The sequence below is a fragment of the Triticum aestivum genome, chromosome 2B (genome assembly GCF_018294505.1).
Source record: "Triticum aestivum cultivar Chinese Spring chromosome 2B, IWGSC CS RefSeq v2.1, whole genome shotgun sequence".
In the NCBI taxonomy this organism is placed as follows: Eukaryota; Viridiplantae; Streptophyta; class Magnoliopsida; order Poales; family Poaceae; genus Triticum; species Triticum aestivum.
The window spans coordinates 129,381,337-129,406,579 of record NC_057798.1 but is presented as its reverse complement, the minus strand read 5'-3'; the positions used below and the strand labels follow the sequence as shown (position 1 = coordinate 129,406,579).

Here is a 25,243-nt window from a genome sequence, read left to right as displayed (position 1 = left end):
CAGCGTGTACTGATGGAGTGGGCGAGGCATACATGTACTAACAACATGTAAACTCAACTGTGGTGGTGCTCTTTCCCCTTTCTTCTACTACCTCCGTCTTAAAGTAAGTGTATAAAGTTGTGTTAGACTTGAGACATTTATTTTAAGATGGAGAAAGTATATTACACGACTCGTGCGTATTCAAGGAAAAAACGTATTTCATTTCGTCAGCGTCGCAATTGATTCCGTAGTTCCTTGTAGATTGCGGAAAGGGAGGAGTACGGTATGTACGTATCCGATCATGCAACGTCGCTAAAGCTAAATCCATCTTACGTTGGACACTACACTCGTTGCGTCGCTAAATCTGACAACTGCTTCCCTTCGGATCGGGATACAGTTAAGGAAGTCAAGAAGGCCACTGCGCGGCTTCAAAGATTAACTGGAAGGTTCTTGAGCACGCCTCGGATTTGTTCCGGTCACGCGTGGCGGGCCTTTTTATAAGCCGCACAAGGGCCCTCGTCAACGAAGCACCCACGCACGACGGCAACGAACAAACGCGAGATTCACAGACTCCCGTAATACGCGAGCGCGAGACGATCGATCCTCGATCGGTTCCTTTTGGATCAGATCAGCGGCGATACATGGCGCACGGGCAGGAGTCGTCGACGGAGGCCGCCGCTGGTGGCGCCGCGCCGCTGTGCGCGAACGGCTGCGGGTTCTACGGGAGCGCGGCGACCAAGGGCATGTGCTCAAAGTGCTACCGCGACCACCTCAAGGCCACAGGTGCGGCTGCCCCCGCCGTCGAGGGGAAGATCAATGCCGACGACCTCGTCCTCGCCTTCAAGACGTCGGTGAGCCTGCAGGACTCTACCGCTGCCGCTGCTACTGTGGCGGCACCGTCGGCCGAGGCGCCAGCGAAGAAGGCGGCGCCAACCAGGTGCATGGCGTGCAAGAAGAAGGTGGGGCTGCTCGGTTTCGCGTGCCGCTGCGGTGGCACCTTCTGCTCGCTGCACCGCTACGTGGACGGGCACGCGTGTGGCTTCGACTACAAGAAGGTCGGCCGTGAGCAGATCGCGCAGCAGAACCCTCTCGTCGCGCCGTCCAAGCTCCACAACAAGATTTGAAGGCAGCAGCAGTTGAAAAACATGTGTACAGTTTTAGTTTACTCATTGTCTAAACTGTCTAACCTGTACTTAACTTAGATCTTTCAAGCACTAGCTCGATATAAGTTGAAGAAGGTTGATCTTATCTTTGTTGTTCATAACGACGTATTCGTATTGATGTAACTTGTTGATAATTTGTAGCATAAACAGATATCTGGCTGGCAACTAAACTTTGGAAGCATAAATAGATTTCTCTCAGTTTTTCATAGGTTTCGGTTAAACATCACACTAGACTTAAGTCTCGAATAGCTATAACCCTCTTAATAGTATGAAGGTCCTATGACTCAAATAAAATAGAAAGAAACAACGAAACGGTGGCCGACGCCCTTCAGGACCGCCGCTGGATCGTCGACGTCTGCGGCGCGCTGAACCCCACTGCTTTGACCGAGCACGTCCAACCTTGGAGGTTGCTTCGTTCCGCTACTCTCTCCAACTCCCGAGACCGCCTTCTTTGGTGATGGACTGCCAACGCCAAGTACTCGGCCAAATAATGCTATCGAGCCCTCTACACCGGATCTACTACCGCGCCATTCTGGCGCCTCACTTGGAGGTGTTGGGCCCCCCTCGGTGTCAAGATGTTCACTTGACTCGCTGACCTTGACCGATGCTGGACCTCCGCTAGACTTGCTCGCCATGGCCTGCCGCACAATGATCATTGCGCCCTTTGCGACCAGGCAGATGAGACCATGCAGCACATCATCATTGGCTGCCCTTTCTCTTGGCAGGTATGGCATGACGTGCTTGCCTGGGTTCGTGCTACTACCCCCTCCCCCTCTGGAGACGAAGACTTCCTTCCCTGGTGCTCGGCCACAATCAAGGGATCGCCCACCGGTCGCCGCAAAGGCCTCGCTACGCTGGTTGTGCTCATGGCGTGGTCCATTTGGCGACACCGCAACAGCTGCGTTTTCGATGGCGAAAACCCCTCCTCGCGGCTATTCGCATCGATCCAGGAGGAGGCCCGTGCCTAGGCTAGAGCAGGCGCGCGTGGTCTAAGCGTTTTGATAACATATGTTCTTTCTTGTAACGGGCCGAGCACCCCGTCAACAATGCTCTGTGGCTCCATGCCTTGCCTTTAGCGTACAAGGCATTGAGCTCGCATCCCTCCCCTACCCCCCCCCCCCCCCCCCAAATTCTATTGTACTCCTCCTAACTATCAATGAAATGATACTCACTTTTGTGTATTCACAAAAAAAAACGAAACAAATACTACGTCTTTCCTTCTCCATCCATCTTCTAGTCTGCAGTCATTCTTCTTTGGACACATCGTGATAGAATTGCTTCACTTCAGCAATATTTTAAGGGGTCGATTCCTTCATGTAATCTTCTCGGTATGGTTTCTTCTCAAAATAGATGTATCTCTTCTCTGCAACGCAGGCACTCCTCGATGAAGTTCTTCAAACTTCTTGATGAATATAGCATTCTTCTTGATATATCAGGTCTATTTCTCTCTGTGTGCACTAGCAAACAAATCAGTCCTTTACTGTTTTTGACAACAATCTCCAAAATCCAAGGGGCAAGACAATTGCACCAGCAACAATTCCTTCACATTTGGCCACTCGTGGATGGATGGTCCTCGACCCACAACACACATATGTCTCCACTTGGTCTTGGGAGAAAGGAGTCCGGTTTTCCGCCAAGTCTGCATTTGCGGCCAAGTTCGCGACTATGGAGGTGTCGCCCACTGCTACGTTCACTTGGAAGTCTCAGACCCTGCTTCATTGCATATTTTTTGGATAAATGTTGGACATCCGATAGGTTGGCTCGTCAGGGCCTTCCGCATGAGGACGCTTGCCCGTTTTGCGACCAACATGACGATATCATCAACCACCTTATTGCCGGCCGTGTCTCCGCCAGGGAGGTATGGACTAAGATCTACACGGCCTTGGGGTCGGTGGAAGGAGTACCAACGGCAGGCGAATCCATAGAGGAATGGTGCATTAGGCATGGGTACCTTGGTCAACAAGCAAAGACGACATATGCTATATGTCATCATGTTTATGGCGCCACACCGTGTGTGCGGCAGGTGCTACGATGTATTGCAAGCGAGTACAAGGTGTGGAAGCAAGTGGGTGTTCTTCGAGTAGAGCTTAGGGCATTCCTTGCGATGGTAGGACGATGGGAGTATGGGGAGTAGTCCGGTCAGCATGTACTGATGGAGTTGGCGAGGCATACATGTACTAACATCATGTAAACTCAACTGTGGTGGTGCTCTTTCCCCTTTCTTCTACACCCTCCGTCTTAAAATAAGTGTACAAAGTTGTGTTAGACTTAAGACATTTATTTTAAGACAAAGAAAGTATATTAAACGACTCGTGCGTATTCAGGAAAAAATGCATTTCATTTCGTCAACGGCGCAATTGATTCCGTAGTTCCTTGTAGATTGCGGAAAGGGAGAAGTACGGTATGTTCGTATCCGATCATGCAACATCGCTAAATCCATCTTACGCTAGACACTACACTAGTTACGTCGCTAAATCTGGCAACTGCTTGCCTTCGGATCGGGATACAGTTAAGGAAGCCGAGAAGGCCACTGCGCGGCTTCAAAGATCAACTGCAAGGTTCTTGAGCACGCCTCGGATTTGCTCCGGTCACGCGTGGCGGGCCTTTTAGGCCCTGTACAACGCAGGTGCCTCCGTCGGTGCTTCAGGAGAAAAACCGGGTTTTTTTACTCCTATACACTTGACTAGGTGCTTCAGAGAGGCAACAGGTGCCAGAGTTTGCTTCCGGTGCCAATAGGTGCTTGGGGCTTCCGCTGGGAATCTTTCATGTATTAGCTCAGTCTACCAATTTTTCATAGAAAGCAAAGCCTATTCTCTCTCCTTAAGCACTTGTGCATAAGCATTCCCCTTTGTACAAGGCCTTATAAGCCACACAAGGGCCCTCGTCAACGAAGCACCCACGCACGACGGCAACAAAACAAACGCGAGATTCACAGACTCCCGTAATACGCGAACGCGAGACGATCGATCCTCGATCGGTTCCTTTTGGATCAGATCAGCGGCGATACATGGCGCACGGGCAGGAGTCTTCGACGGAGGCCGCCGCCGGTGGCGCCGCGCCGCTGTGCGCGAACGGCTGCGGGTTCTACGGGAGCGCGACGACCAAGGGCATGTGCTCAAAGTGCTACCGCGACCAACTCAAGGCCACAGGTGCGGCTGCCTCCGCAGTCGAGGGGAAGATCAATGCCGACGACCTCATCCTCGCCTTCAAGAACTCGGTGAGCCTACAGGACTCTACCGCTGAAGCGGCACCGGCGACGGGGGCGGCAGCGAAGAAGGCGGCGCCAACCAGGTGCATGGCGTGCAAGACGAAGGTGGGGCTGCTGGGTTTCGCGTGCCGCTGCGGTGGCACCTTCTGCTCGCTGCACCGCTACGTGGACGGGCACGCGTGTGGCTTCGACTACAAGAAGGTCGGCCGTGAGCAGATCGAAGCAGAACCCTCTCGTCGCGCCGTCCAAGCTCCACAACAAGATATGAAGGCAGGAGGAGTTGAAAATCATCTGTACAGTTTTAGTTTACTCACTGTCTTTACTGTCCCTCCACTGTCCTGCTTAATTAGATCTTTCAAGCACTAGCTCGATAAGTTGAAGGAGGTTGATCTTATCTTTCTTGTTCATAGCGACCGACGTATTTGTACTCAAATTAATAATATCCATGTTTTAGAAAAAGATTAATAATATCCGTGTAGCATTACGGAAAATGCTTTTATGCCGAGTGCAAGGTTGTTTGTTGAGTGTACTTGATTGGACACTGGCAAACAAGACCTTTGCCAAGTGTACTGACGACAAAACTCGGTGAAAGAATGACACTCAGCAAACAGGTATGTTGCCGAGTGCCAAACAGAAAACACTCAACAAAGTAGGGTTTTTCCTAAGATACTCGGCAAACAATTATAAATCAATAATGTGCATATGTTTATTTGAATTTAGATTTTGAAGAACAAACTATTTAAATATTATTTGATAAATAGCAAGAAATGCAATTCATGTCTTAAAATTAGTAACCGGTTCCAAAAAAATGCCAAAATTTAGCATTTGTAACACAATGTAATGTGTTCCACGTCGGGAAAATTAGGGATATTTTAGATATTATTTCTCTATGTATATAAGCAATTAATATCAATTATAGCATTTAGCAGATATAATTTAAATTTTAACCGCAAGTGTATGAAAAAGTTAGCAAAGACGGGTTCAAAACTATTTGTGTTCTTGAGTCAATGTTTAGGCCTTATATACAAGAAAAGAAGAGGAATTGTGAACATGAGGGTGCCAAGACTCAACCCGACCATGGAGCTCAGTCGCGGAGGACGAAAATAATTTGACGTGGGGCGGACTCTAATGCATACAAAAGTTTGATGGAATCTAGACTGAAGATTGGGGAAAATTACGATGAGTTGGACAAATTCAGAACATGAAGATGCAGAAAATATAAAAATCTTCCCCTTCTTGTCCATTACCAGCAAGAACCTGCATTGGAGCTTATAGGTTTTCAAATCTGAAAATTGCAAATGATGTCTAAAAACTACTCTCTAGAGGTTGTGATGAAATCTTAAAAAGAAAGTTTCGCAAAAGTTATGATGTACACTGCTTGAAAACAGAAGCATCTTTGAGGAAGAATCGATGTTCCGAAGGGAAATGGGTCAGGTTTGAAGGCAAAGTGTGAGTTTCTTCATGGTTTGACCTTGATTTTTTTTACACTCAGTATACACCATCACATGTTTCACATACAAATTTGGCATTTTTTTAGGTTCGTTTATTATATTTAAGTCATTAAGCGCACTTCATGCATTAAATGGATATAGTTCACATTTGAACTGCAAGTGCATTAGAAGGTTGAAAAGATATCCTAATTTTGTTCTTGAGTCTATGTTTATCCCTTATTCAAGAAAACTACAGGAGTTGGAAACATTAGGGTGCTAAGGCTCGACCACGAACAGAGAGGTTATTGGTTTTCTAATTCTATATTCCCTCCGATCCTTTAAATAAGGTATATTTGTTTTTTCAAAATTCAGACAAGTGCATGGTTGACCGAGTTTTAGAAAAATATATCAATATCCACAATACAAAATTTATACCATTTAATCCATCATGAAAAGTAGTTTCATATTTTATCTATTAGGTATTGCAAAATGTTGTTATTTTATTCTATAAGCTTGGTCAGACATTAAGATGGTTGACTTGCACAGATATCAATACACCTTCTGTTTTGGAACGGAGGGAGTAGAAGACAAGCCAAACAGAGTATGAAAAACATGAAACCTACAAATGGTGTCATAATATGATACCCATATCTCATGGTAAAGATTTGAGCAGTTTTTGCAAAAGTTGTGATGTAAACTGCTCCAAGCTGGAACATCTCCAAGGAAGAATCGTGGTTTCAATAAGGAACATGTTAGGTTTGAAGGTGAAACGATCACTGCTTCATCCATTGGCCTTTAGTTTTTTCTACACTTAAGATACACCATCGAATGTTCTCTGTCCAAATTCGACAATTTTTGTTGTTCATTCATTATATTTAAGTTATTTGGCGCATTTCTAGGCATTTAATGAATACAATTAAAATTCAAACCGCAATTGCATGAATTTTATGGAAAAAATTAGGTTGAAAATAATAATTGTATTTTTGAGTATATGTTTTGGACATATGCAAGAAAAATGGGGGAATTCCCAACATCAGGGTGACATGACTCGACCCTGAACATGAAGCATATTGGTTTTCAATTCTAGAAAATACGAACGAAGTCTGGAAAATGCGCACCTAGAATGGTTTTATTATATGATACCTAGATGTTGTGGTAAAACTTTGAGAAGTTTTGGCAAAAAATGTGATGTACATTGCTTAAAAACTGGACCATTTTCGAGGAAAAATCTAATTTTTGAGATGGAAAATGTCAGGTTTCAAGGAGAAAAGATTATTTCTTCATCTATTGGCCTTGAAATATATATATTAAAAATCAAAATACAACACTACATTTAAGTCATTTAATGCATTTCCAGTTATTAATGGATATAATTAAAATTTGAACTACAAGTGCATGAAAAAGTTAGAAAGATTGGGTTGAAAACCCCTATTTCTGTTCTTGAGTCCATGTTTAGGCCTTATCAAAGAAAAGAAAAAAGTGGTGTTTCAAACATCAAGGTGTTAGGACTCGACCCGGAACATGGAGACTATTGGTTTTTTAATTTTGAAAAATGCAAACAAAGTCTGGAAAATGTGAAACTTGGTATTGTGCCATGATATGACAGCTATGAGTTGCGGTTAAATTTGAGAATGATTCACTAAAATTCTGGCATACACTACTTAATCGCATCATCTTGGAGGAAGAATCGTGGTTTTGAGATGGAACGGGCCAGGTCTGAATTGAAGCGAGAGTTGCTTCATCAGTTGGCCTTGAAAATAATTGTACACTCAAGATAGAGCCCTGCATGACTGAGGGAGTCCTAGATCAGGGGGTGTCCGGATAGCCGAACTATCACCTTTGGCCGGACTCCTGGACTATGAAGATACAAGATTAAAGACTTCGTCCCGTGTTCGGATGGGACTTTCCTTGGCGTGGAAGGCAAGCTTGGCGATACAGATATGTAGATCTCCTACCATTGTAACCGACTCTGTGTAACCCTAACCCTCTTCGGTGCCTATATAAACCGGAGGGTTTTAGTCCGTAGTACGAATAACAATCATACCATAGGATAGCTTCTAGGGTTTAGTCTCTCTGATCTCGTGGTAGATCTACTCTTGTATTACCCATATCATCAATATTAATCAAGCAGGAGTAGGGTTTTACCTCCATCGAGAGGGCCCGAACCTGGGTAAAAACATCGTGTCCCTTGTCTCCTGTTACTGTCCGCCTAGGCGCACAGTTCGGGACCCCCTACCCGAGATCCGCCGGTTTTGACACCGACATTGGTGCTTTCATTGAGAGTTCCTCTGTGTCGTCATCTTTAGGCCCGATGGCTGCTCCGATCATCAACAATGATGCGGTCCAGGGTGAGACTTTTCTCCCCGGACAGATCTTCGTATTCGGCGGCTTTGCACTGCGGGCCAATTCGCTTGGCCATCTGGAGCAGATTGAAAGCTACGCCCCTGGCCATCAGGTCAGATTTGCAAGTTTGAACTATATGGGTGATGTCCGCGGAGACTTGATCTTCGACGGGTTCGAGCCACAGCCAAGCGCGCCGCACTGTCATGATGGGCATGATCTAGCTCTGCCGCTGGACAGTGCCCTAAAGGCCGCACAAGTATCCGCTCCGACCCTTAGCTCGGAGCCAACTGCGCCGATCGAGGACGGGTGGCTGGACACCGCCTCGGGGGCTGCTATCCCTACGACGATTGAGCCGAACACCAACCCTGTCCTTTGCGAAGCTCGTGACTCCTGTTGGGGAACGTTGCAGAAAATTAAAATTTTTCCTACGGTTTCACCAAGATCCATCTATGAGTTCATCTAAGCAACGAGTCTAGGGAGAGAGTTTGCATCTACATACCACTTGTAGATCGCATGCGGAAGCTTGCAAGGTGATGATGTAGTCGTACTCGACGTGATCCAAATCACCGATGACCAGCGCCAAACGGACGGCACCTCCGCGTTCAACACACGTACGGGACGGGAGACGTCTCCTCCTTCTTGATCCAGCAAGGGGGAAGGAGAGGTTGATGAAGATCCAGCAGCACGACGGCGTGGTGGTGGATGCAGGGCGTCACAGCAGCAGGGCTTCGCCGAGACTACGAGGGAGAGACGTAACGGGGGGAGGTGGAGGCGCCAGGGGCTGGTGTGTGAAGTCCCTCCTCTCCCCCACTATATATAGGGGTGCCAAGGGGGGGGGCGGCCCTAGTAGATGAGATCTACTAGGGGGGCGGCGGCCTAGGGGAGGTTTCCCTCCCCCCCAAGGCACCTAGGGGTGCCTTCCACCACTAGGACTCCTCCTAGGGGGAAACCCTAGGCGCATGGGCCTATAGGGGCTGGTGCCCTTGGCCCATGATGGCCAAGGCGCACCCCCTACAGCCCATGTGGCCCCCCGGGACAGGTGGCCCCACCCGGTGGACCCCCGGGACCCTTCCGGTGGTCCCGGTACAATACCGATAACCCCGAAACTTGTCCCGATGCCCGAAATAGCACTTCCTATATATAATTCTTTACCTCCGGACCATTCCGGAACTCCTCGTGACGTCCGGGATCTCATCCGGGACTCCGAACAACATTCGGGTTTCTGCATATACATATCTTCATAACCCTAGCGTCACCGAACCTTAAGTGTGTAGACCCTACGGGTTCGGGAGACATGCAGACATGACCGAGACGCTCTCAGTCAATAACCATCAGCGGGATCTGGATACCCATGATGGCTCCCACATGCTCCTCGATGTTGTCATCGGATGAACCACTATGTCGAGGATTCGATCAAACCCTGTATGCAATTCCCTTTGTCAATCGGTACGTTACTTGCCCGAGACTCGATCGTCGGTATCCCAATACCTTGTTCAGTCTCGTTACCGGCAAGTCACTTTACTCGTACCGTAATGCATGATCCCGTGTCCAACACCTTGGTCACATTGAGCTCATTATGATGATGCATTACCGAGTGGGCCCAGAGATACCTCTCCGTCATACGGAGTGACAAATCCCAGTCTCGATCCGTGTCAACCCAACAGCTACTTTCGGAGATACCTGTAATGCACCTTTATAGTCACCCAGTTACGTTGTGACGTTTGATACACCCAAGGCACTCTTACGGTATCCGGGAGTTACACGATCTCATGGTCGAAGGAAGAGATACTTGACACTTGCAAAGCTCTAGCAAAACGAACTACACGATCTTTTATGCTATGCTTAGGATTGGGTCTTGTCCATCACATCATTCTCCTAATGATGTGATCCCGTTATCAACGACATCCAATGTCCATAGTCAGGAAACCATGACTATCTGTTGATCACAACGAGCTGGTCAACTAGAGGCTTACCAGGGACATAGTGTGGTCTAAGTATTCACACGTGTATTACGATTTCCGGATAATACAGTTATAGCATGAATAAAAGACAATTATCATGAACAATGAAATATAATAATACTTTTATTATTGCCTCTAGGGCATATTTCCAACAGTCTCCCACTTGCACTAGAGTCACTAATCTAGTTACATTGTGATGAATCGAACACCCATAGAGTTCTGGTGTTGATCATGTTTTGCACGCGAGAGAGGTTTAGTCAGCGGATCTGCGACATTCAGATCCGTGTGCACTTTGCAAATCTCTATGTCTCCATCTTGAACATTTTCACGGATGGAGTTGAAACGACGCTTGATGTGCCTGGTCTTCTTGTGAAACCTGGGCTCCTTTGCGAGGGCAATAGCTCCAGTGTTGTCACAGAAGAGTTTGATCGGCCCCGACGCATTGGGTATGACTCCTAGGTCGGTGATGAACTCCTTCACCCAAATCGCTTCATGTGCTGCCTCCGAGGCTGCCATGTACTCCGCTTCACACGTAGATCCCGCCACGACGCTCTGCTTGCAGCTGCACCAGCTTACTGCTCCACCATTCAACATATACACGTATCCGGTTTGTGACTTAGAGTCATCCAGATCTGAGTCGAAGCTAGCGTCGACGTAACCCTTTACGACGAGCTCTTCGTCTCCTCCATAAACGAGAAACATGTCCTTTGTCCTTTTCAGGTACTTCAGGATATTCTTGACCGCTGTCCAGTGTTCCTTGCCGGGATTACTTTGGTATCTTGCTACCAAACTTACGGCAAGGTTTACATCGGGTCTGGTACACAGCATGGCATACATAATAGATCCTATGGCTGAAGCATAGGGGATGACACTCATCTCTTCTTTATCTTTTGCCGTGGTCGGTGACTGAGCTGAGCTCAGTCTCATACCTTGTAACATAGGCAAGAACCCCTTCTTGGACTGATCCATTCTGAATCTCTTCAAAATCTTATCAAGGTATGTGCTTTGTGAAAGACCTATGAGGCGTCTCGATCTATCTCTATAGATCTTGATGCCTAATATATAAGCAGCTTCTCCAAGGTCCTTCATTGAAAAACACTTATTCAAGTAGGCCTTAATGCTGTCCAGAAATTCTATATTATTTCCCATCAGGAGTATGTCATCTACATATAATATGAGAAATGCTACAGAGCTCCCACTCACTTTCTTGTAAACGCAGGCTTCTCCATAAGTCTGCATAAACCCAAACGCTTTGATCATCTCATCAAAGCGAATGTTCCAACTCCGAGATGCTTGCACCAGTCCATAAATGGATCGCTGGAGCTTGCATACTTTGTTAGCGTTCGAGGATCGACAAAACCTTCCGGCTGCATCATATACAGTTCTTCCTTAAGATGCCCGTTAAGGAATGCTGTTTTGACGTCCATCTGCCATATCTCATAATCATAGTATGCGGCAATTGCTAACATGATTCGGACGGACTTTAGCTTCGCTACGGGAGAGAATGTCTCGTCGTAGTCAATCCCTTGAACCTGTCGATAACCCTTAGCGACAAGTCGAGCTTTATAGATGGTAACATTACCATCCGCGTCCGTCTTCTTCTTAAAGATCCATTTGTTTTCTATCGCTCGCCGATCATCGGGCAAGTCTGTCAAAGTCCATACTTTGTTTTCATACATGGATTCTATCTCGGATTTCATGGCTTCAAGCCATTTGTTGGAATCCGGGCCCGCCATTGCTTCTTCATAGTTCGAAGGTTCATTGTTGTCTAACAACATGATTTCCAGGACAGGGTTGCCGTACCACTCTGGTGCGGAACGTGTCCTTGTGGACCTACGAAGTTCAGCAGTAACTTGATCCGAAGTACCTTGATCATTATCATGGTTTTCCTCTTCAGTTGGTGTGGGCATCACAGGAACGGTTTCCTGTGCTGCGTCACTATCCCGCTCAAGAGGTAGTACTTCATCGAGTTCTACTTTCCTCCCACTTACTTCTTTCGAGAGAAACTCTTTTTCCAGAAAGCATCCGTTCTTGGCAACAAAGATCTTGCCTTCGGATCTTAAGTAGAAGGTATACCCTACAGTTTCCTTAGGGTATCCTATGAATACGCATTTTTCCGACTTGGGTTCGAGCTTTTCAGGTTGAAGTTTCTTGACATAAGCTTCGCATCCCCAAACTTTTAGAAACGACAGCTTAGGTTTCTTTCCAAACCATAATTCATACGGTGTCGTCTCAACGGATTTAGACGGTGCCCTATTTAAAGTGAATGTAGCTGTCTCTAGAGCGTATCCCCAAAATGATAGCGGTAAATCGGTAAGAGACATCATAGACCGCACCATATCCAATAGAGTGCGATTACGACGTTCGGACACACCGTTTCGCTGAGGTGTTCCAGGCGGCGTGAGCTGTGAAACGATTCCACATTTCTTTAAGTGTGTACCAAATTCGTGACTTAAGTATTCTCCTCCACGATCTGATCGTAAGAATTTTATCTTTCGGTCACGTTGATTCTCCACCTCATTCTGAAATTCCTTGAACTTTTCAAAGGTCTCAGACTTGTGTTTCATTAAGTAGACATACCCATATCTACTCAAGTCATCTGTGAGAGTGAGAACATAACGATATCCTCCGCGAGCCTCAACGCTCATTGGACCGCACACATCGGTATGTATGATTTCCAACAAGTTGGTTGCTCGCTCCATTGTTCCGGAGAACGGAGTCTTGGTCATTTTGCCCAAGAGGCATGGTTCGCACGTGTCAAACGATTCATAATCAAGAGACTCTAAAAGTCCATCGGCATGGAGCTTCTTCATGCGCTTGACACCAATGTGACCAAGGCGGCAGTGCCACAAGTATGTGGGACTATCGTTATCAACTTTAAATCTTTTGGCATCTACACTATGAACATGTGTAATATTACGCTCGAGATTCATTAAGAATAAACCATTGACCATCGGAGCATGACCATAAAACATATCTCTCATATAAATCGAACAACCATTATTCTCAGACTTAAATGAGTAGCCATCTCGTATTAAACGAGATCCTGATACAATGTTCATGCTCAAACTTGGCACTAAATAACAATTATTAAGGTTCAAAACTAATCCCGTAGGTAAATGTAGAGGCAGCGTGCCGACGGCGATCACATCGACTCTGGAACCATTCCCGACGCGCATCGTCACCTCGTCCTTTGCCAGTCTCCGTTTATTCCGCAGCTCCTGCTGTGAGTTACAAATATGAGCAACGGCACCGGTATCAAATACCCAGGAGTTACTACGAGTACTGGTAAGGTACACATCAATCACATGTATATCAAATATACCTTTGGTGTTGCCGGCCTTCTTATCCGCTAAGTATTTGGGGCAGTTCCGCTTCCAGTGACCCTTCCCCTTGCAATAAAAGCACTCAGTCTCAGGCTTGGGTCCATTCTTTGACTTCTTCCCGGTAACTGGCTTACCAGGCGCGGCAACATCTTTGCCGTCCTTCTTGAAGTTCTTCTTACCCTTGCCCTTCTTGAACTTAGTGGTCTTATTGACCATCAACACTTGATGTTCTTTCTTGATTTCAGCCTCTGCTGACTTCAGCATCGAGAACACTTCAGGAATGGTCTTTTCCATTCCCTGCATGTTGTAGTTCATCACAAAGCTCTTGTAGCTTGGTGGGAGCGACTGGAGGATTCTGTCAATGACCGCCTCATCTGGGAGGTTAATGTTCAGCTGGGTCATACGGTTGTGCAACCCAGACATCTTCAGGATGTGCTCACTGACAGAACTGTTTTCCTCCATCTTACAACTGTAGAACTTGTCGGAGACATCATATCTCTCGACCCGGGCATGAGCTTGAAAAACTAGTTTCAGCTCTTCGAACATCTCATATGCTCCGTGATGCTCAAAACGCTTTTGGAGCCCCGGTTCTAAGCTGTAAAGCATGCCGCACTGAACGAGGGAGTAATCATCAGCGCGAGTTTGCCAAGCATTCATAATGTCTTGGTTCTCTGGGACGGGAGCGTCACCTAGCGGTCCTTCTAGGACATATTGTTTCCTGGCAGCTATGAGGATGATCCTCAGGTTCCGGACCCAGTCCGTATAGTTGCTGCCATCATCTTTCAGCTTGGTTTTCTCTAGGAACGCGTTGAAGTTCATGTTGACATTAGCGTTGGCCATTGATCTACAAGACATATTTGCAAAGGTTTTAGACTAAGTTCATGATAATAAAGTTCTAATCAAATTATGAACTCCCACTTAGATTAGACATCCCTTTAGTCATCTAAGTGTTACACGATCCGAGTCGACTAGCCCGTGTCCGATCATCACGTGAGACGGACTAGTCATCGTCGGTGAACATTTCATGTTGATCGTATCTTCCATACGACTCGTGTTCGACCTTTCGGTCTCCGTGTTCCGAGGCCATGTCTGCACATGCTAGGCTCGTCAAGTTAACCCTAAGTGTTTTCGCTGTGTAAAACTGTCTTACACCCGTTGTATGTGAACGTAAGAATCCATCACACCCGATCATCACGTGGTGCTTAGAAGCGACGAACTGTAGCAACGGTGCACAGTTAGGGGAGAACACTTCTTGAAATTTTATAAGGGATCATCTTATTTACTACCGTCGTCCTAAGTAAACAAGATGCATAATACATAATAAACATCACATGCAATTATATAGTTGTGACATGATATGGCCAATATCATATAGCTCCATTGATCTTCATCTTCGGGGCTCCATGATCATCTTGTCACCGGCTTGACACCATGATCTCCATCATCATGATCTCCATCATCGTGTCTTCATGAAGTTGTCACGCCAACGACTACTTCTACTTCTATGACTAACGTTTAGCAATAAAGTAAAGTAGTTTACATGACGTTATTCAATGACACGCAGGTCATACAAAAAATAATGACAACTCCTATGGCTCCTGCCGGTTGTCATACTCATCGACATGCAAGTCGTGAATCCTATTACAAAGAACATGATCTCATACATCACAATTCATCATTCATCACAACTTCTGGCCATATCACATCACATGATCAATCGCTGCAAAAACAAGTTAGACGTCCTCTAATTGTTGTTGCATCTTTTACGTGGCTGCAATTGGGTTCTAGCAAGAACGTTTTCTTACCTACGAATCACCACAACGTGATTTTGTCAACTTCTATTTACCCTTCATAAGGGCCCTGTTCATCGATTCCGCTCCAACTAAGGTGGGAGAGACAGACACCCGCCAGCCACCTTATGCAACTAGTGCATGTCAGTCGGTGGAACCGGTCTCACGTAAGCGTACGTGTAAGGTTGGTCCGGGCCGCTTCATCCCACAATACCGTTGAGCAAGAAAAGACTAGTAGAGGCAAGTAAGATGACAAAATCCACGCCCACAACAAAGTTGTGTTCTACTCGTGCAAAGAGAACTACGCATAGACCTAGCTCATGATGCCACTGTTGGGGAACGTTGCAGAAAATTAAAATTTTTCCTACGGTTTCACCAAGATCCATCTATGAGTTCATCTAAGCAACGAGTCTAGGGAGAGAGTTTGCATCTACATACCACTTGTAGATCGCGTGCGGAAGCTTGCAAGGTGATGATGTAGTCGTACTCGACGTGATCCAAATCACCGATGACCAGCGCCGAACGGACGGCACCTCCGCGTTCAACACACGTACGGGACGGGAGACGTCTCCTCCTTCTTGATCCAGCAAGGGGGAAGGAGAGGTTGATGAAGATCCAGCAGCACGACGGCGTGGTGGTGGATGCAGGGCGTCACAGCAGCAGGGCTTCGCCGAGACTACGAGGGAGAGACGTAACGGGGGGAGGTGGAGGCGCCAGGGGCTGGTGTGTGAAGTCCCTCCTCTCCCCCACTATATATAGGGGTGCCAAGGGGGGGGCGCCGGCCCTAGTAGATGAGATCTACTAGGGGGGGCGGCGGCCTAGGGGAGGTTTCCCTCCCCCCCAAGGCACCTAGGGGTGCCTTCCACCACTAGGACTCCTCCTAGGGGGAAACCCTAGGCGCATGGGCCTATAGGGGCTGGTGCCCTTGGCCCATGATGGCCAAGGCGCACCCCCTACAGCCCATGTGGCCCCCCCGGGACAGGTGGCCCCACCCGGTGGACCCCCGGGACCCTTCCGGTGGTCCCGGTACAATACCGATAACCCCGAAACTTGTCCCGATGCCCGAAATAGCACTTCCTATATATAATTCTTTACCTCCGGACCATTCCGGAACTCCTCGTGACGTCCGGGATCTCATCCGGGACTCCGAACAACATTCGGGTTTCTGCATATCCATATCTTCATAACCCTAGCGTCACCGAACCTTAAGTGTGTGGACCCTACGGGTTCGGGAGACATGCAGACATGACCGAGACGCTCTCAGTCAATAACCATCAGCGGGATCTGGATACCCATGATGGCTCCCACATGCTCCTCGATGTTGTCATCGGATGAATGTTGGGGAACGTAGCAGAAATTCAAAATTTTCCTACGTAACACCAAGATCTATCTATGGAGAGACCAGCAACGAGTAGAAAGGGGAGGAGAGTGCATCTACATACCCTTGTAGATCGCTAAGCGGAAGCGTTCAAGTGAACGGGGTTGATGGAGTCGTACTCGTCGTGATTCAAATCACCGATGATCCTAGTGCCGAACGGACGGCACCTCCGCGTTCAACACACGTACAGCCCGGTGACGTCTCCCACGCCTTGATCCAGCAAGGAGAGAGGGAGAGGTTGAGGAAGACTCCATCCAACAGCAGCACAACGGCGTGGTGGTGGTGGAGGAGCGTGGCAATCCTGCAGGGCTTCGCCAAGCACCTACGGGAGAGGAGGAGGTGTCACGGGAGGGAGGGAGGCGCCAAGGGCTCAGGTATGGATGCCCTCCCTCCCTCCACTATATATAGGGGCAGGGGAGAGGGGGGAGGCGCAGCCTTGCCCCCTACTCCAAGAAAGGGGTGCGGCCAAGAGGGGGGAGGAGTCCATCCTCCCCAAGGCACCTCGGAGGTGCCTTCCCCCTCGAGGACTCTTCCCTCTAGGGTTCCCTAGGCGCATGGGCCTCTTGGGGCTGGTGCCCTTGGCCCATGTAGGCCAAGGCGCACCCCCTACAGCCCATGTGGCCCCCCGGGGCAGGTGGCCCCACCCGGTGGGCCCCCGGGACCCTTCCGGTGGTCCCGGTACAATACCGATGACCCCGAAACTTGTCCCGATGGCCGAAACAGGACTTCCTATATATAAATCTTTACCTCCGGACCATTCCGGAACTCCTCGTGACGTCCGGGATCTCATCCGGGACTCCGAACAACATTCGGTAACCACATACAAGCTTCCTTTATAACCCTAGCGTCATCGAACCTTAAGTGTGTAGACCCTACGGGTTCGGGAGACATGCAGACATGACCGAGACGTTCTCCGGTCAATAACCAACAGCGGGATCTGGATACCCATGTTGGCTCCCACATGTTCCACGATGATCTCATCGGATGAACCACGATGTCAAGGACTCAATCGATCCCGTATTCAATTCCCTTTGTCTAGCGGTATTTTACTTGCCCGAGATTCGATCGTCGGTATACCGATACCTTGTTCAATCTCGTTACCGGCAAGTCACTTTACTCGTTCCGTAACACATCATCCCGTGATCAACTCCTTGGTCACATTGCGCATATGATGATGTCCTACCGAGTGGGCCCAGAGATACCTCTCCGTTTACACGGAGTGACAAATCCCAGTCTCGATCCGCATAAAACAATAGATACTTTCGGAGATACCTGTAGTGCACCTTTATAGTCACCCAGTTACGTTGTGACGTTTGATACACCCAAAGCACTCCTACGGTATCCAGGAGTTACACGATCTCATGGTCAAAGGAAGAGATACTTGACATTGGCAAAGCTCTAGCAAACGAACTACACGATCTTTGTGCTATGCTTAGGATTGGGTCTTGTCCATCACATCATTCTCCTAATGATGTGATCCCGTTATCAACGACATCCAATGTCCATAGCCAGGAAACCATGACTATCTGTTGATCACAACGAGCTAGTCAACTAGAGGCTCACTAGGGACATATTGTGGTCTATGTATTCACACGTGTATTACGATTTCCGGATAATACAGTTATAGCATGAATAAAAGACAATTATCATGAACAAGGAAATATAATAATAATACTTTTATTATTGCCTCTAGGGCATATTTCCAACAGTCTCCCACTTGCACTAGAGTCAATAATCTAGTTCACATCGCCATGTGATTAACACTCACAGGTCACATCGCCATGTGACTAATACCCAAGAGTTTACTAGAGTCAGTAGTCTAGTTCACATCACTATGTGATTAACACTCAATGAGTTTTATGTTTGATCATGTTGCTTGTGAGAGAGGTTTTAGTCAACGGGTCTGAACCTTTCAGATCCGTGTGTGCTTTACAAATCTCTATGTCATCTCCTAGATGCAGCTACCACGCTCTATTTGGAGCTATTCCAAACAACTGTTCTACTTGGAGCTATTCTAAATTATTGCTCCATTATATGTATCCGGTCTCTCTACTCAGAGCTATCCGGATAGGTGTCAAGCTTGCATCGTCGTAACCTTTACGACGAACTCTTTTACCACCTCCATAATCGAGAAAATTCCTTAGTCCACTAGTTACTAAGGATAACTTTGACCGCTGTCCTGTGAGCCATTCTTGGATCACTCTTGTACCCCTTGACTGACTCATGGCAAGGCACACTTCAGGTGCGGTACACAGCATAGCATACTGAAGAGCCTACGTCTTAAGCATAGGGGACGACCTTCGTCCTTTCTCTCTATTCTGCCGTGGTCGAGCTTTAAGTCTTAACTTCGTACCTTACAACTCAGGCAAGAACTCCTTCTTTGACTGGTCCATCTTGAACACCTTCAAGATCATGTCAAGGTATGTGCTCATTTGAAAGTATTATTAAGCATTTTGATCTATCCTTATAGATCTTGATGCTCAATGTTCAAGTAGCTTAATCCAGGTTTTCCATTGAAAAACACTTTCAAATAACCCTATATGCTTTCCAGAAATTCTACGTCATTTCTGATCAACAATATGTCAACAACATATACTCATCAGAAATTCTATAGTGCTCCCACTCACTTCTTTGGAAATACAAGTTTCTCATAAACTTTGTACAAACCCAAAATCTTTGATCATCATCAAAGCATACATTCCAACTCCGAGATGCTCACTCCAGTCCTTAGAAGGATCGCTGGAGCTAGCATACCTTTTAGCATCCTTAGGATCGACAAAACTTTTCTGATTGTATTGCATACAACCTTTCCTTACGAAAACTGGTAAGGAAACTTGTCTTGACATCCATCTGCCATATTTCATAAATGCAGCTAATGCTAACATGAATCCGACGGACTTTAAGCATCGCTACGGATGAGAAAATCTCATCGTAGTCAACTCCTTGAACTTGTGAAAACACTTTCGCCACAAGTCGAGCTTCATAGATGGTGACATTACCATCCACGTCCGTCTTCTTCTTAAAAGATCCATTTATCTCAATGGATTGCCGATCATCGGGCAAGTCCATCAAAGTCCATGCTTTGTTCTGATATATGGATACTATCTCGGATTTCATGGCTTCTAACCATTTGTCGGAATTCGGGCCCACCATCGCTTCTCCATAGCTCGTAGGTTCATTGTTGTCTAGCAACATGACCTTCAAGACAGGATCACCTTACCACTCCGAAGTAGTACGTGTCCTTGTCGTCCTACGAGGTTTGGTAGTGACTTGATCCGAAGTTTCATGATCAATATCATAAGCTTCCACTTCAATTGGTGTAGGTGCCACAGGAACAACTTCCTGTGCCCTGCCACACACTAGTTGAAGAGACGGTTCAATAACCTCATCAAGTCTCCACCATCCTCCCACTCAACTCTTTCGAGAGAAACCTTTCCTCGAGAAAGGACCCGATTCTAGAAACAATCCATATTGCTTTCGGATCTGAATTAGGAGGTATACCCAACTGTTTTGGGTTTCCTATGAAGATGCATTTTATCCGCTTTGGGTTCGAGCTTATCAACCTGAAACTTTTTCACATAAGCGTCGCAGCCCCAAACCTTTAAGAAACGACAACTTAGGTTTCTCTAAACCATAATTCATACGGTGTCATCTCATCGGAATTACGTGGTGCCCTATTTAAAGTGAATGTGGTTGTCTCTAATGCCTAACCCATGAACGATAGTGGTAATTCGATAAGAGACATCATGGTACGCACCATATCCAATAGGGTGCAACTATGATGTTCGGACACACCATCACACTATGGTGTTCCAGGCGGTATTAATTGCGAAACAATTTCCACAATGTCTTAATTGTGTGCCAAAACTCGTAACTCAGATATTCATCTCTATGATCATATCATAGACATTTTATCCTCTTGTCACAATGATCTTCTACTTCACTCTGAAATTACTTGAACCATTCAATAATTCAGACTTGTGTTTCATCAAGTAAATATTCTCAACATCTACTCGAATCATCTGTGAAGTAAGAACATAACGATATTCACTGCATGCCTCAGCACTCATTGGACTGCACACATCAAAATGTGTTACTTCCAACAAGTTGCTATCTTGTTCCATCTTACTGAAAACGAGGCTTTTCAGTCATCTTGCCCATGTGGTATGATTTGCATATCTCAAGTGATTCAAAATCAAGTGAGTCCAAACGATCCATTTGCATGGAGTTTCTTCATGCATATACACCAATAGACATGGTTCGCATGTCTCAAACTTTTCAAAAACGAGTGAGTCCAAAGATCCATCAACATGGAGCTTCTTCATGCGTTTTATACCATTATGACTTACATGGCAGTGCCACAAGTAAGTGGTACTATCATTACTATCTTATATCTTTTGGCATGAAAATGTGTATCACTACGATCGAGATTCAATAAACCATTCCTTAGGTGCAAGAGCACTTATTCAGGTTTAATACTAATCTTGATGGTAGAGGGAGCGTGCGATGTTGATTATATCAAACTTGGAAACACTTCCAACACATATCGTCAGCTCTCCTTTAGCTAGTCTCCGTTTATTCCGTAGCTTTTATTTCGAGTTACTAACACTTAGCAACCGAACCGGTATCTAATACCCTGGTGCTACTAGGAGTACTAGTAAAGTACACATTAACATAATGTATATCCAATATACTTCTATCGACCTTGCCAGCCTTCTCATCTACCAAGTATCTAGGGTAATGCTGCTCCAGTGGTTGTTCCCCTTATTACAGAAGCACTTAGTCTCGGGTTTGGGTTCAACCTTGGGTTTCTTCACTGGAGCAGCAGCTGAATTGCCGTTTCATGAAGTATCCCTTTGTTCCCTTGCCCTTCTTGAAACTAGTGGTTTCACCAACCATCAACAATTGATGCTCCTTCTTGATTTCTACTTTCGCGGTTTCAAACATCGCGAATATTTCAAGGATCATCATATCTATCCCTGATATGTTATAGTTCATCACGAAGCTGTAGCAGCTTGGTGGCAATGACTTTGGGGAAACATCACTATCTCATCTGGAAGATCAACTCCCACTCGATTCAAGTGATTGTTGCACTCAGACAATCTGAGCACAAGCTCAACGATTGAGCTTTTCTCCCTTAGTTTGCAGGCTAAGAAAATCGTCGGAGGTCTCATACCTCTTGACGTGGGCACGAGCTTGAAATCCCAATTTCAGCCCTTGAAACATCTCATATGTCCCGCGATGTTTCGAAAACATCTTTGGTGCCTCTACTCTAAACCATTTAACTGAACTATCACGTAGTTATCAAAACGTGTATGTCCGATGTTCGCAACATCCACAAACGACGTTTGGGGTTCAGCACACTGAGCGGTGCATTAAGGACATAAGCTTTCTACTGATCGCATAATCGCTACTATCAACTTTCAACTATATTTTCTCTAGGAACATATCTAAACAGTAGAACTATAGCGCGAGCTACGACATAATTTGCAAAAGGTCTTTTGACTATGTTCAGGATAATTAAGTTCATCTTATGAACTCCCACTCAGATAGACATCCCTCTGGTCATCTAAGTGATCACATGATCCGAGTCAACTAGGCCGTGTCCGATCATCACGTGAGACGGACTAGTCATCATCGGTGAACATCTTCATGTTGATCGTATCTACTATACGACTCATGCTCGACCTTTCGGTCTCCGTGTTCCGAGGCCATGTCTGCACATGCTAGGCTCGTCAAGTTAACCCTAAGTGTTTTCGCTGTGTAAAACTGTCTTACACCCGTTGTATGTGAACGTAAGAATCCATCACACCCGATCATCACGTGGTGCTTAGAAGCGACGAACTGTAGCAACGGTGCACAGTTAGGGGAGAACACTTCTTGAAATTTTGTAAGGGATCATCTTATTTACTACCGTCGTCCTAAGTAAACAAGATGCATAAACATGATAAACATCACATGCAATCAAATAGGTAGTGACATGATATGGCCAATATCATATAGCTCCTTTGATCTTCATCTTCGGGGCTCCATGATCATCTTGTCACCGGCATGACACCATGATCTCCATCATCATGATCTCCATCATCGTGTCTTCATGAAGTTGTCACGCCAACGACTACTTCTACTTCTATGACTAACGCGTTTAGCAATAAAGTAAAGTAGTTTACATGGCGTTCTTCAATGACACGCAGGTCATACAAAAAATAAAGACAACTCCTATGGCTCCTGCCGGTTGTCATACTCATCGACATGCAAGTCGTGAATCCTATTACAAGAACATGATCAATCTCATACATCACATATATCATTCATCACATCCTTTTGGCCATATCACATCACATAGCATACCCTGCAAAAACAAGTTAGACGTCCTCTAATTGTTGTTGCATGTTTTACGTGGCTGCTATGGGTTTCTAGCAAGAACGTTTCTTACCTACGCAAGACCACAACGTGATATGCCAATTGCTATTTACCCTTCATAAGGACCCTTTTCATCGAATCCGTTCCGACTAAAGTGGGAGAGACTGGCACCCGCTAGCCACCTTATGCACCAAGTGCATGTCAATCGGTGGAACCTGTCTCACGTAAGAGTACGTGTAAGGTCGGTCCGGGCCGCTTCATCCCACAATACCGTCGAAACAAGATTGGACTAGTAACGGTAAGCATATTGAACAACATCAACGCCCACAACTACTTTGTGTTCTACTCGTGCAAAGAATCTACGCAATAGACCTAGCTCATGATGCCACTGTTGGGGAACGTAGCAGAAATTCAAAATTTTCCTACGTATCACCAAGATCTATCTATGGAGAGACCAGCAACGAGTAGAAAGGAGAGTGCATCTACATACCCTTGTAGATCGCTAAGCGGAAGCGTTCAAGTGAACGGGGTTGATGGAGTCGTACTCGTCGTGATTCAGATCACCGATGATCAAGTGCCGAACGGACGGCACCTCCGCGTTCAACACACGTACAGCCCGGTGACGTCTCCCACGCCTTGATCCAGCAAGGATAGAGGGAGAGGTTGAGGAAGACTCCATCCAACAGCAGCACAACGGCGTGGTGGTGGTGGAGGAGCGTGGCAATCCTGCAGGGCTTCGCCAAGCACCTACGAGAGAGGAGGAGGTGTCACGGGAGGGAGGGAGGCGCCAAGGGCTCAGGTATGGATGCCCTCCCTTCCCTCCACTATATATAGGGGCAGGGGAGAGGGGGGAGGCGCAGCCTAGCCCCCTACTCCAAGAAAGGGGTGCGGCCAAGAGGGGGGAGGAGTCCATCCTCCCAAAGGCACCTCGGAGGTGCCTTCCCCCTCGAGGACTCTTCCCTCTAGGGTTCCCTAGGCGCATGGGCCTCTTGGGGCTGGTGCCCTTGGCCCATGTAGGCCAAGGCGCACCCCCTACAGCCCATGTGGCCCCCCGGGGCAGGTGGCCCCACCCGGTGGGCCCCCGGGACCCTTCCGGTGGTCCCGGTACAATACCGATGACCCCGAAACTTGTCCCGATGGCCGAAACAGGACTTCCTATATATAAATCTTTACCTCCGGACCATTCCGGAACTCCTCGTGACGTCCGGGATCTCATCCGGGACTCCGAACAACATTCGGTTACCACATACAAGCTTCCTTTATAACCCTAGCGTCATCGAACCTTAAGTGTGTAGACCCTACGGGTTCGGGAGACATGCAGACATGACCGAGACGTTCTCCGGTCAATAACCAACAGCGGGATCTGGATACCCATGTTGGCTCCCACATGTTCCACGATGATCTCATCGGATGAACCACGATGTCAAGGACTCAATCGATCCCGTATTCAATTCCCTTTGTCTAGCGGTATTTTACTTGCCCGAGATTCGATCGTCGGTATACCGATACCTTGTTCAATCTCGTTACCGGCAAGTCACTTTACTCGTTCCGTAACACATCATCCCGTGATCAACTCCTTGGTCACATTGCGCATATGATGATGTCCTACCGAGTGGGCCCAGAGATACCTCTCCGTTTACACGGAGTGACAAATCCCAGTCTCGATCCGCATAAAACAATAGATACTTTCGGAGATACCTGTAGTGCACCTTTATAGTCACCCAGTTACGTTGTGACGTTTGATACACCCAAAGCACTCCTACGGTATCCAGGAGTTACACGATCTCATGGTCAAAGGAAGAGATACTTGACATTGGCAAAGCTCTAGCAAACGAACTACACGATCTTTGTGCTATGCTTAGGATTGGGTCTTGTCCATCACATCATTCTCCTAATGATGTGATCCCGTTATCAACGACATCCAATGTCCATAGCCAGGAAACCATGACTATCTGTTGATCACAACGAGCTAGTCAACTAGAGGCTCACTAGGGACATATTGTGGTCTATGTATTCACACGTGTATTACGATTTCCGGATAATACAGTTATAGCATGAATAAAAGACAATTATCATGAACAAGGAAATATAATAATAATACTTTTATTATTGCCTCTAGGGCATATTTCCAACAATGAACCACGATGTCGAGGATTCGATCAAACCCTGTATGCAATTCCCTTTGTCAATCGGTACGTTACTTGCCCGAGACTCGATCGTCGGTATCCCAATACCTTGTTCAGTCTCGTTACCGGCAAGTCACTTTACTCGTACCGTAATGCATGATCTCGTGTCCAACACC

At 46.6% G+C, this 25,243-nt stretch overlaps 1 protein-coding gene and 1 pseudogene across 1 annotated transcript; both read left to right on the top strand.

Annotated features, from left to right (window-relative positions):
* The first annotated feature begins 437 nt into the window (after nucleotides 1-437).
* On the top strand, nucleotides 438-1,302 carry LOC123040794 (zinc finger A20 and AN1 domain-containing stress-associated protein 7-like). Its single transcript, XM_044463551.1, has one exon. The coding sequence runs from the start codon at nucleotides 621-623 to the stop codon at nucleotides 1,101-1,103; it is 483 nt and encodes a 160-aa protein (XP_044319486.1). The 5' UTR covers nucleotides 438-620; the 3' UTR covers nucleotides 1,104-1,302.
* Nucleotides 1,303-3,907: 2,605 nt separating this feature from the next.
* LOC123040793 (zinc finger A20 and AN1 domain-containing stress-associated protein 12-like) lies at nucleotides 3,908-4,618 on the top strand (annotated as a pseudogene).
* The last annotated feature ends 20,625 nt before the right edge of the window (nucleotides 4,619-25,243 follow it).